Below are 13356 nucleotides of genomic sequence, written 5' to 3'. Positions count from 1 at the left end.
ATAGAGTCAATACTGAAAATGGATTGATATAAGGAAAGGAATACATATTCTCTTAGATACTGTCTATGTGAGGTTACGAGAGAAAGTTAAGCCAAATTAATTAATGGTACGAATTCAAAGTGTGTTAGTTAAATCCCATTAAACCCCTGTGTGGAATCTCTCAGTGAGAAGTAAAGTGGCCTTAGTTCTGCTAAGCCTCATTTTCCTCTGAAGATAAAATACTGGCCACTCTTAAAATGATCCAGTTATGCTTCTGTCCTTCAGCATGCCAGTGTCTGTGTCCCAATTTTGAAGTAAAAAAATGGTTTAAATTGAGATACTGTAATTATTTTTCACTTAGCAAAAATATATTTCATTTTTTGATCTTCTGAACAAGTAGGTAATTTAGATCATTCCATTTCACTGCTCCTCTGTTCGGAGGTACTGAGAAACATCAGGCAGCCTTGAAAAAAAAAGTAAAAACTTGTTGCCATAATATTCCTAGATCTCAAGAAAGCTTGTTAATTAACAATATTAATATTAGTCACAATACAATGTGATAAAATGTGTTGGGTCCCCATGGTGCAATGTAGAGGTTTTCTGTTTGCTTTTTAAATTAGAACTTCATTAACGCTTTGTAGAGCCACAAAGAGAATTCACTACCCTGTATCAGACTGTGTATTGTGTTAATAACAGAGTGCCTGGCTTCCTTCCAGTTTGGTTCACATCTCTCTCTCTCATTAAGAAGATACCTAAAAGAACCATAGTCTCACACAACAGAACCATTTTATGTGGTAGTTTTGAGGGGTGAGGGAACTTTGAATTTGTTTTTTCTTTTGAAAAATCAAGCTTACAATAAAGCTACATTTATTCATCGTGTAATACTTAATATGACATAAAACTAACCTAGAAAAACCCTTCACAAAACTTAAGTAAAAAACTTAAGACCATTAGTTCATGATCTAAGATTTTCCAATATTTGTAGCACATATTTTTACAACCCACTTAAAATACAGCTGTTGAATCTCCAATCAGGTGACAACAAACTCCAGTCAGTGAAAGTCATGATCTCTTCCAGACCTGGAGGTAAGACCTCACACAAAGTAGTTCACAAAACTGTGTGCTGCGAGAGAATGCTCACTGCTTTCAAAAACTCTCCTTAGAAACCCTTATTTTTTGGTGAATTTCTAGAACTATTTATTCAAGAGAGGGCAAAGTATCTGATTTGTACAGAGTCCCAAATGAGTCCAAGAAAATATTGTGCAGGACTATCCCTGTAAATATGCAAGTACACAAGCAGACTATTGTCTGTCTAAGAAACTATTTTAACTTTGGTAGTACAAAAGCCCTATAAATTTTCTGTCTATTCAGAAGGCAGCCTTCACATGTCAATACACTGGAAGAATTCTTGGGATAAAAGTCTGAAGAAAAAGATGCTAAGAAGTAATACAGCAGGTCCTGTGAGGAGTGCAGGCAATTTTGGTAATTATTAAACAGGCATTTGAAAAATGCACAGTGTAGACCCAAATCAGTCTTATGGAGTAAGTGAATGTATAAAGTAAGCCAGACAATAGGTGAAAACAGAACTGCTCATTGTTCAGTTTAATAATAGTCTCCATTATCAAGAATACACAACATTCTCCTCAACTACTTGCTCATTTCAAAGTTGTCTACACCTACTAAATGAAAAAAACCCATTCCTTCTCCAGCCAGTGTCTCATAAGGAGGACTCATGTATAGGGAAGAAAAGGTACGTGGATTTCAGTAAAAATGGGCTGGTACCTGATCTTCTTATAAATGCAGTGACCCAGTGGCAGTCTCCTGACAAGATATGACTTCAGGAAAATGACAACCGAGTCTTCAGACATGTAAGATGAATACAGAGAAACAGAAATGCAAACTAGAAGTGGGTCCCAGATAAACGTAACAAATTTGAGATCAGAAGTGCACTGAGGATGAAAGAGCTGCAGAAAAACTTGGCAGTTTAAAAATGTCTCCTTAGCTTTGTTTCTTCTGCTGAAACTCAGATACTGGTGGCAAATGCTATGAGAGGACAAGAATAACTGCTGACATGGTTGAAACTTCTGAAGAAGCAGAGAAGTGAGGACCCACACTCAAAAATGAACTGGTGGCTCTGCTGTTCTCATTAAAGAGCTATGGGAGCAGCTGGGTGTAACCAAAAGCAACAGTAAAAGCTATTGTTTCTTCAGTCTTCAAAAATATGTTGGTTTTGTTGCTAAAAAGAGGTCTATTTAGGCATTTCACAATGTGCACTTGTATTGATAAAGCAATCGGATATCCACATCTAAAGTATCAGCAAAGTACACCATGCCAGATGTACCATGGTAAATCTCATAAATGTGTCCACTGTTACATAAATAACAAAATATTTACCTAGCAACGCAGCAGCCCTCAGCAAAACTTTTTTGTTGTTTTTCTTCATGTTTACAAAAAATGCTTGTTTTTAAAAATAAGTGATGGTGATAACTCTCACAAAAGCTAGCTTAGGAACTCTACCATAGGGTAAATTTAACTTGCAATTTTCTCAAGATTCTTCACAAAAGCTACAATTCAGATGTATTTGGTCAAATGAACCAAAATCTTAAAGGTGTTTGAACACGAAGGGCAGTTTAACCACTAGCTCAAAAGACTTTGAGGATACAAAATTTTTTGCCACTCCTAATATATGATTTAGGCTGCAAATTAAAGGTAGTAGAAACTTCTCCACACTCGCTTAGTCCACAAAGTTCTTATCTCAAAATGAACCATAATTTCAGGTGTCATTTAAGAAAAAAATACATAAAAATAGGTCATACAAAAAATTCCTTAGTTACCAATGTCACCTTTCATGTTTTACGCTAGGGGAAGAAAGATGAAAGAACAAGCACTGTGGCACATCTTTAGAGCTTTGGTTTTTCAAGACAGGAGAACCGCAGTGTCTTCTACAGCTAGACATCCTACAAATCCAGCTATAGCATGATGGCAGTTCAGAATCTGGAGGCAATTTTATTTAATAGGTTAGATGTCCAAAAAATTGAGACTGCCCTGTTTTGTCCATGACATCATGGCTACTGTAAGCAGTTGAGGTATTGAAACTAACAGCCTCTGCTCACGTGGGAATGAACAGATGGCAAGACATTCACAAAAGGTCCTCAACCTCAGAAATAATTTTATCCTGATCTGTCATACCCTGACTATGTTTATATTTCAGATAACATTTGATGTTCCTGTCTTTATGTTCCTTTCTTTACGTGAACAACAAAAGAACAGGAATTCTACACCTGCCTCATCTCTGCTGTCTCTGTGAGCTCTTCATATATGCTTGTAATGGAAAGAGCTCTGAAACTTTAATGGAATTTTTCTAAATTTATATAAATGAAACTGTCATTAAAAAATCTCAGCACCAGATTTGACAATTGGTCTTCTGCAAATGATAGTCAACGTGATATTCTCATGCAGAATTCACCTGTTAAAAGTAAACTAGTTCCCCTCCCTTACCCCAAGCAAGGTATAATGCTCATTAAATACACACTGGGGAGTTTGGCAACTTTCCTTCAAGCGCTTCTGGCAAGGGAACAGAATCCTAGCAAAAAGATCTGAGAAACAAAGTTTCTGAGATGGCCGAGCTATGATTTCTTGGTCCTTACTTTTCAAGTATTTGAATTCTACTGTTTATTATTGTCCTCTGACTGTGAAAGATCTGTTCAATATAGATAAGAGGAATTTCCATCTAAATTTCAGGTTCCAGAATATCATGCTTACACCTCTCCTCTGAAGTAAAAAATTGGCAAGACTTGAAATATTTCATTCAACAGGAGTAGCTTCCCCTATGAAAGAAGAAATGCACCCATAAGAAGAGTTTATTCCACATTCACTCAGCTCCTGCTGCTTCCTGTTTTCCAAAAAGGTAGACAATGTTGCTTGCAGATGTCCCAGGCTGCTATACTAGCCTTATAATCAAGAGTCATCTACAGAATCTTCCACTTAAAACATTCTGCTTCCTAAGTCCGAAATGACTAAAATTCTTCTTTTAGCTGGAACTATGTAAAAACAAAACTGTGAAAATTTTGCTTCTCATTTAAGATATTCCTCTGGCTAGCATTTTATAAACTAGTGCAAATCAATAATGAGTTCAAAGTGGAGACAAAAAGTAAATCCAACAATGGGTTCTTTAACTATGCATTTTATTTCTCAATTAGCACTTTTTCATTTTTTCTTACTAACACCATCTACCTCAAAACATGTATATACAGCAAGATGTTTTGCTAGAAAACACACATAAAAAGTTATGCTAAAACCACCCAAAAGTTAGATCAAACCTTTCTGCATGTTATGGTGTCTTTATCTATTATACGACAGCATGCTTTTTTCCTAAAAGTACTGGCCACATTCAGGACGCAGTAGATATTATTCACTGAAAAGCTACTTCAATATTTTGTTTCCTCCTAATTGTTCATGTGAGATGCCATGCCTAGTCAAACACTGAAGACAGAATTATTTAGTCATGAGTTTTCTTATGGCACTTGTAACTAAAATGTCCAAATCTTCATAATTAATATACTTTCATAACACTCCTGTGAAATCAGATTGTATTCTAATCTTACCATCAGATTCACCCCTCTACAGATGGGGAACCCATGCAGGGGAAGATTAAGGCTGAAAACATCTACTAATTTTTAACAGCCAACTTGAGATGCTAAGACCTTACCTTGCGGAATATTTAGCATTATATTTAGCTAGTGCTGTTATTAACTGACAGATATAGTAGGATCTCTCATTCTCCATATGGATCACCCCTTTATAAGAAACAATGCATGCTTAGCAGTTCACAAATGCCTTCTGACAACAATACTGAGGTTCAGAAAATTTTGGTTTATTTCTGTTTCTGAATGGCGGCACACACTACCAATTAAGAAATCTTCAACTCACAACCTGTTTATTCCCTTTTTGTTAAGCTGCATCTCAGTGCATTTCCTAGTGGCTCATTCTTGTTTCTTAACTTAGGCGAGAAGCCGGCAGTGCCCATGACTTGGCTGAGACCCTCTGCCCAGCGAGACTGGATCTTTGGCTACCTATCTAAATCTCTCATGGTCTCTCAGATTTCTCTGCCATTCTCTCCCCTGCTAACTTGGAGTCACAAGAGAGAGTGAACATACAAAGATACTTCCTCTAATTTTTCACCAAATCTCAATACAAATGCAACAACTAAGAGTGGAAAATGGAGGAAATGTATTAAGTAGACCTAACTGGGAATATTCTTAGGTCAAACACCTTAGCTACTAATACATAACAAACATGCACATCTTCAGACTTAAAGGCTTATTCCCCTACGGATATCTAAAATTTGACTGATTTGGAACAGTATTTTAATTGAAACAGCAAATAACACCTTGCTGGCATAACAGACAAGTTTCAAAGCCTTGCTCGAAAGCAAGGGGCACCTGCACTCCCACATTTACATATGAAGTGCTCTATTTACTGATGTTTTTGTGAGACATTGAAATATTTTAAAGAATGTAATTTTTCACCCCACTGTCAGAAATGGCTCTCCACTTTTGTGAAACTTCCGCATAGAAATCAGCCTTGAAGCAGACACTAGCAATGGAAAAAGTCTCAGCCTAAAGGGTCAAAATTTGGCAAAATTAGAATTACCCAGTGTGAAAGCTTACTGTGGCCCTAAGTGCAAGCAATGGTACTAGCTCTTGTTCTAACTAGAGATTTTGCTCTTGTTCTTGAACATATAATTTGGTTAGATACTGCTTTATTCTTTATTCCCCAAAGCCACTTCAGTACTATTATTTGTTCAGAACAGAAACCTTTTAAGTATCTTTCCGCCTAATTTCTAATGAGCAATTTTCAAGTTTGACAGAGTACTGAAAATACAGCAGGGAAATGAAGAAGAGTAAAGAACGCTACTTTGAGATGGAATAATCACTAGTCCTAAATTGTAAGCCAGTCATACAACGTAAGTTGTTTTCTGTAGAAAGACTTAGTGGATGGCTCCCTCACACATACTGCTACATATTTATTGCTAACTCTCTGCAACTAAGAAATTTTAACTGAGCATGCACAGGACTTTTCTAAAGCATCTTGCAATATTTACAAAATTAATCCACTGTGTATTGCCCAGAATATGCAGATAAGTTGCCAGTTCAGAGAGACAACCAAAAATATTCCCACTTGTGATTGTTTCCTCTGCTATGTACCTATCTTTTGTTTCCTCTGCTGTTAAAATTTAAGAAGAATGCCATTAACAATGTGGACTATGAAGGACTCAGACTTCCCACTTTCACTACTGGTAATAAAACTGCAGAAACAGCTGTTTCATCTTGACTCATTTTTGGTCTCTCATTAACTTAGTCTTTTGTCTGTTTTGAACCTTCCTGTGATCTAATAATCAAACTGGTCAGTATAACCTGGTCTGTTTGTACACTCAGGAAGAAAGTGGAGCTTTGGTCTCCAACGAGAGCATACTGCAATAAGAACCACCTATGCCACTTGGAGGATTATTTTTCTACAATGACCAGGAAAGGAGCCTTAGAAAAGAAGAAAAACACGTTCTCCTACAGCACCAGAAAAGAGATGAAAACCTCGACGCAAGTCATATCCTTCAGCTAATATATTCATAAGAGTTCACACCTACGGGGGGGGGGGGGGGGGGAGAGAACAAAACCCACATATTTGCTGTAAACTTGGCAGAAGCATTTTTTTAAAAAACATTCTGCAGTATGTCTTCTAGTAGGTGGCATGTCCAGATCCAAGGTAGTAACATTCTTAACAGGTAAACTGAAAATACTGCTTCTGACTTGTAAAGCACATTTATAAGAATATGCAGTATACATAGAATTTAATAATTTCGTCTGTTGTGACTCTAATGCAGTATTTTAATTCTGCAATGTCCTTGCACTTCAACAAGGACCATACTGTCAACAGGATACATCATCTGTTTATGCTAAGCAAATATCCTAGATACAAAATTAGTTTTGAATTTTACTATAGACATAAGGACATCTCCTGAAGGAAACAGTAGAGAGCAGTGGATTTGTTCCTGGAACTGAATTTTTTTTCTTTAAGCTTCCACACTAAAACAGCATGCAGCAGAGAACAAAGATTAATTAGGTACAAAAATCTGAGGGCTACCTGACTTTAATTTTTCAATTTACCCAGGAGACTAAAGAGTAGAGAAGTATTTTATCAACTCAAGCAATAATAACACTTAGAAGTGTAAAGTCTGAGACAGATAAACAGTAGTTCAAACTTGTAACTGATGAAAGCAGATCCATTCCCAGATTCTCACACAATACCTGAAAAAAGTTCAATGTTTGCAAATAAATAAAAAGTCACTGACACATGGGAGAAAGGAGATGTAGAGTCCTCCAAACACAGGTACAAATGCATTTAAAGAAGGAAATCTACAAGAAAAGACCTTTAAAGAAAGTCTGTACCTGAGATGTTTCCTTTTTACAGAAGCCGACAAGCGCCTCTCTTACCTTGGTTTGGTTGCATGTTCATGTTTGGTCTGGGACCATAGTTGCCCATCGGCTGTCCCTGGCTCATAGTCATCTGATTCTGCACTGGCATACTCTGCGAGGATGGCACTGAGTGATTATAGCCGCCCATTGACCCATGGCTACTTGAAGGCATGTTCATGGAACTGTTCGTCATATTGAGTTGGTTAGGTCCAGGTCCTTGCATAGGCATATGGTTAGGTCCTTCAGAAAGAAAATTGGGAAAAAAGGTTCTACATTAAGTATCATAAAACAAGCAAATGTAATCATACTGACTCACAAAACTAAATAAAAGTTATCAAATACAATTACATTAAAATAAAGCTAAAACAGAGTTTGCTCATGATGTCCCAACTTAAAAAAAAAGTTAACAACAGTCAAAGTTCAGCTCTACTGTGCAATACATTTTCTTTTGTTGAGCAGCTGAAGCTAGTAAAACAAAGGTGTAAAATATCATACAGCTCATCTTATACCCATATCATATGCAAAACTAGTTTTTTTAGTACTCGCACAACACACCCTGAATTTCAACCTAAATTGCACAATATCAGTTTAACAGCCAGCTTGGTAGCTCTATCACAGCTACACATATAATTGTTACAATAGCTGTAATATTTCTGTTTATTCAAACAAGCCATACTAGACACTTTTCTGAAAGTAACAGTTAATTTTTTTTTTTTTTCCCCAAAAGTCAGGCAGTATTAACATTGACATGGTACAAATACATGTAGAATAAAAATGGCTGAAGGCATATTTAACATTGTTTGAACACATAATCTATAGCCAATATTCTGCAACTGCATTTACAGATTACTAGGGTGGGAGATGATGACTGGAAGGACAGCCATCAAATTATCAGCTCACCTCTCATGCTTGCAAAGATTCAAAGGAAGAGCAACCTGTTCATATACCCATGAGGCCAACTACATCTCTTCACCCTTTATTTCCCCTCTTCCTGACAACACAGATTGGAACTGGATTGTTCTCTGAATTAAATCTACTCTCAATGGGTATTTTTTAAAATATAAACATTACAATACCATCTGATCAGTTTACTCATTACTTCAGCTGGGATAAGTGAGTAGCTACTAGGAGTAAAATTAGTAAGAGGTGTGACTGGATATAAAAATGAGAATTGAAAAAAAGTAAATGAAATGCAAGGATTATGCATATGACAAGCACCACATGAAGAGTTTATGAAGATATGTACAACCAGACCGTGTGACAGAGTAGGTCAACTGTAAACAAGGCAAGTGTTGATATATACAGAGTTCACCAAGCAGATGCCATTGTTGCCAAACATGCCACAGGTTTTTTGTTAAGCTACAAAAACCTAAGAAATACAGAAAACTTGGAAGAGGAACCTAAAAGAAACTATGCCAGTAGAGTTGTAGGAAAATAGTGATTTGGTTACGTATCTCCCGGGGAGGGGAGGAAGTATGTGCCTTCAGATGTAAACAGCTCCCAAGTCCTGTCTTGGCTGAAGAAATAACTGCACTAATCTAGGACAGAATGAAGGCTAAAATAAGGAGATAGAGAGTTGTACACAAGGTCACAGAGGCAATACCAACTGACCTGCAAACAAGAAGATGCAGAAGAAAAAGCTAACAATGATCAAGGAACACAGCAACTAAAAGCCAACATGAAGAAACAGAGAATACATTTAAGAATATGTTTACCCTCTTGCCCTTTTCAAGACACCTTACTGAAATGAACACATAAGCTTATTTTATCAAGGAAAGTGAAAAAGCTAAAAAAGGTATTGCACGTGCAGTTCACTGTTCCTGCAACACAAGGTGAGCAGAGATTGCTGAATTGTAGAAAGGCAGATCCACCACAAATACAGAAAAATAACTCAGTGAATAGGATTATGACCATGACACGAGAACTATAGATGCCTATACTCTCCCCTCTTCAATTCAACACTGCCAACACTGCCTAACTCTGTAATAGTGAGAACATGGAGACAGTTTAATTCTGGAAAAGTGAGATAATCTCTTAACCATGAGATCAATCATCAATGTGTTAAAGTGAAGCTAAGGTGAAGAAAAGCTCCAGACTGTAGTGTCAAGCAACTACTGCAGGACTGCTGTAAGACTACTTTCTTAATTTCTTTCCTAAGAAAAGGAAGGAATACGCAGGGTTAGTACCAGAAAGTCAGGGCCTGGGACTGGTTTTGTTCCTTTTTGTTTAAAGGAAAAAATTGTCACTAATAGATTTCAGAGAGCTAGCCAAGCACACAGTGGAATAAGTTTTTAAAAACCGGTAATGTAAGAAGCAAAATGGGGAAGGCAAAAATCACCGCAAGAGAGAAGAAGTTGAAAAAATAAAACACCTTCTCTAAAAGGCTAATTTTCACTTCACATCTCGGGTAGCACCAAAACAGGAGAAAGCACTCATAAGAAAAAGCTGGCACATGAAATGTCAGGCATGTGTATGTTCTGGGATCAAAAGCAGGTAGTTTGCTGGTCAGAAGCTAGAAGACAAGGACAGAGGAAAAGATAAGACCATAGTATCAAAAAACCTTGCAAATTAAAAATAGTAAGAACACACTTTACAAATAATTTTTTTAATAGTTTGCCAAAATACTTCATGGGGTTCTCCTGCACATAAGGACACAACAGTTGGGTTTTTTTTTTCATATGAATAAATGAAATAGGAAGAACAGAATATGAATGAATGAGACATGAAGTGCATTATCTGCCATTAAAATAACTGCTTTAAATACTATACTAATTAGATTCTGTATTATAATAAAAGTTAGTGGAATAAGTATCTATCTTGACTATAAACAGAAGTCCTTTTTCCTCTTAACTACTTACAGACAGTATCTTAGCTCTGAGCAGCTGTAAGCCAGCCTAAGGGCATTTGAGACTGCATTTGCAGGAAGGAAAGAAGACTTTGAGAGAACTTGTTGGTAATACACAAGCACCTGTTATTCAGGAAGGTGACCTACCAGTGCCAGGACGAAGGTCAGAGAACCCTATGGCTAGTCTTACCTTTCAACTTTCTACATATAATCAAACAAGCTCAAGAAATCAGGAAGATAACTTGCCACCAGCACAACCCAGTTCATAATCTCCGTCCAAATCCAGACCACTGTTACTTTGCATCACACAAACTCTCAGTCAATGCAACTCTTCAGACAGTAATTTTTTCAGGTAAAAGCCATAATCTGTCACAGGTACAGGTAACAATTCCACCATAGGCTGAAAAAGGTTCATCATGACTCGTCTTCCCTGGTAAAAGGATACAGATACTCATTTGTCAGGGGATGCAATTAAGGGCCTCAGCAGCACTTCAGGTCCTTTATTAACCAGAACACAGTATGAGAAAAATCATCCTTTGCCCTTTAGGTAATGGGACAAGTCTGCAGTAGAACTTTAAATCAACTCATGTTCTGACCATCACTAAGCAGTTCTTTTAATCTTCCCATCAACCCTTCCACCCATACTCAGCCCTGTGGAAGCCCCTATTCAGATATGGCCTTCCAGAAATCCTTATCTGGTATTTTTAAAAGCCTGCATTTTATTTCTCCCAGGCTGGTCAACTCGTGGTTGTCAACCCTGGAGTCTCTCAGTTTGCACCTTAGTGACTTTATTCCTTTTGGAGAGATCACCTCTTCAGATATTTAAGGTTTTGTATCTGGCTTCTATTACAAAGTGTCTACATAACTTTAGAGTAAGTGCCCTATAAACAGAAAGCAAGTGCATATGCTGCAGAAATGATTACAAATACATGTCTGTAAAATACACAAAGGCTCACATACAAGCAAACTAGCAAACACTTAAAAAAGAAAATAATCATTCAGCTATCCACTTAACAAGATGATTCCTCTTCCCCTTCTCCAACGCCTAACTATGAAATGATTTTAGCATGCCTTTCTGATATTAGAGATGTCCTCATCCTAAGCTGTTTATCTTCACATCCTCAGAGACAACCTTAAACAGAGAAGGAACAGACATTCAAAAAAGGGAGTATGTTGGAAGAAAGGCTAAATTAAAGCTTAGTTGGAAATTGTATTTAAGTATCTGTCTAGGTGAATACCAAAACAAACCTATTTACCTTTCACATATTTTCATAAGAGCTCTTTTCTTATTCTATCTAATTACAAAATATGTATGTTTAAGGAGTGACTTTTCTCCCCCGTGGCTCTGCAGTGAAGTCATTATGCTCACATTGTGACTTAGTAATCCTTCTCCTTGGAAAAGATCATTATAATAACAATAATATGATTACACTAAAGGGTCAAAGAGACTGATTTGTGAGCGGCAATGCTATTCTCCATGGGAGCTGATGGATCTTAGATGGATAGAGGACTCCACAGCCAGAATATCTCTGCCCTACTTAGGGAGCAGCATATATTGTTCTCTCCACTTCCAAATGCAGACCATGACCAACATGTATGATGAAACTGACTTCTTCTCTAGATCTTTTATTACACTTCTTACACACAGCCTCTGGAGGCTCTTCAGCTACTCTTCTCAGAAAAGCTGTCACTAACAGTATCAGGTCCATTTTATCAAGATTTGCACAGAAATGAGAGACCACAGCAATCATTATATTTTTTACTTAATATTAAGTTTTGCATAGTTAGTTACTGTGTTTGCTTTCGTGGAGCTTATCCTTGTGACCACTGAGAAATGAATTTTCAGAGATCCTTTGACAGCAGTTTCCTTTCTTGGAAGAGTCAATGCCTTGAAGAGCTTTTCTACGAAAAGTTCCTCCATACAAAAAAATGAAGGGGTCCTGAACAAAAGCAATCCTGGGAATGCAATTTTAAGCTGAAAGCCAATTCACATGAAATAGGCAGTATGACTTTATGAGTAGAAATTCTGGAAAACAGCCTCTATATAAAGAGGCAAGCTTTTCCAGGGCCTACTCCATTCTGATCTGACTGCTAAAGGGAATAGTTACCCCAAAGCCAGTACTGGTAGGTACAATGTGGAATTTTATCATCTTGTTTCACTGCTTTGTTTCTGACTTCCCAAGCACTTTTCTTTTTATTACAAAACAGGATGGCATAAAAACTGACTTAAAATTTACACCTAGAACAATAATCTGGAGGCCATTTCTTTACAAATCCCTTACGATTCAACACATCTCCAATAATAAAGAACACAGAGGATTAGTGGAAGCTGGATGACTTTCTGTATAAAAGCGATCTCTTTATTTATTTTTTTTAAAACATATACCCACATTCGAAACACCCTCTTTAAGATGTATCTGTTTTATTATTATCTAATTATTTAGCCACGATGATTTCACGTTATCTTTTTACGGAAGGATTTGCGTTCACTCAGCCACAGGCCAATACCTTTCCCCAATAAGCCTTCTAAAGCCAGCTGTACTGCACGGTTTCAAACAGACTAAATTTAGCCAGTTCTGTTCATCAGAGGAATGCTGTGTGTCAGCTACATCAAAGCCCAAGGGCAGCCTGATAAACACTGAATACAGGTCACGTAGCTCTGTAGCTAACAAACTCTAAGAGAGCTTGTACTCGGGGGCATTCAAAGCAGTTTTGTCATCAACAATCTAGTATCCCTTGAGCCCCCATGTCGTTTCAGTTGCCAGGCAACGCTGGTGTTAATGTCTTAGAGGAGAAAAACTTACCAGGCATCTGGCCGTTCATCTGGTTCTGCATGTGTGGTGCAGGAGGGCCCCCACCTACCATACCATCTGAAGACATGCTGTGCGAGCGCGGAGGTGGGGGAGGGCCGCTCTGACTCATCCCTCCCGGACCCATAGGCATATTCTGTGTGGGTGGCTGAAAGGAGACAGCTTAGTCAAACACGAGAAGCAGTTAGTCTGACAAATATATTATATGTACATATGGTACAGCAGTTGCCTATATCGTTAAGCGGGGTAT

At 37.5% G+C, this 13356-nt stretch overlaps 1 protein-coding gene across 3 annotated transcripts in view; it reads right to left on the bottom strand.

Moving 5' to 3' along the window:
- The window catches only part of SS18 (SS18 subunit of BAF chromatin remodeling complex), a 44867-nt gene that overhangs the window by 12116 nt on the left and 19395 nt on the right, over nt 1–13356 (bottom strand). For all 3 annotated transcript variants that reach the window (XM_072852592.1, XM_072852593.1, XM_072852594.1), the window contains exons 4-5: nt 13101–13254; nt 7470–7691 (exon numbers count right to left, since the gene is read on the bottom strand). In XM_072852592.1, the coding sequence (XP_072708693.1) occupies nt 7470–7691; nt 13101–13254 (376 nt within the window). The remainder of the gene's footprint in view (nt 1–7469; nt 7692–13100; nt 13255–13356) is intronic.

Source organism: Ciconia boyciana, chromosome 2 (genome assembly GCF_034638445.1).
Source record: "Ciconia boyciana chromosome 2, ASM3463844v1, whole genome shotgun sequence".
NCBI classification, from domain to species: Eukaryota; Metazoa; Chordata; class Aves; order Ciconiiformes; family Ciconiidae; genus Ciconia; species Ciconia boyciana.
Note: the sequence above shows the minus strand (reverse complement) of the source record. Positions and strands in the feature narration are given on the sequence as shown.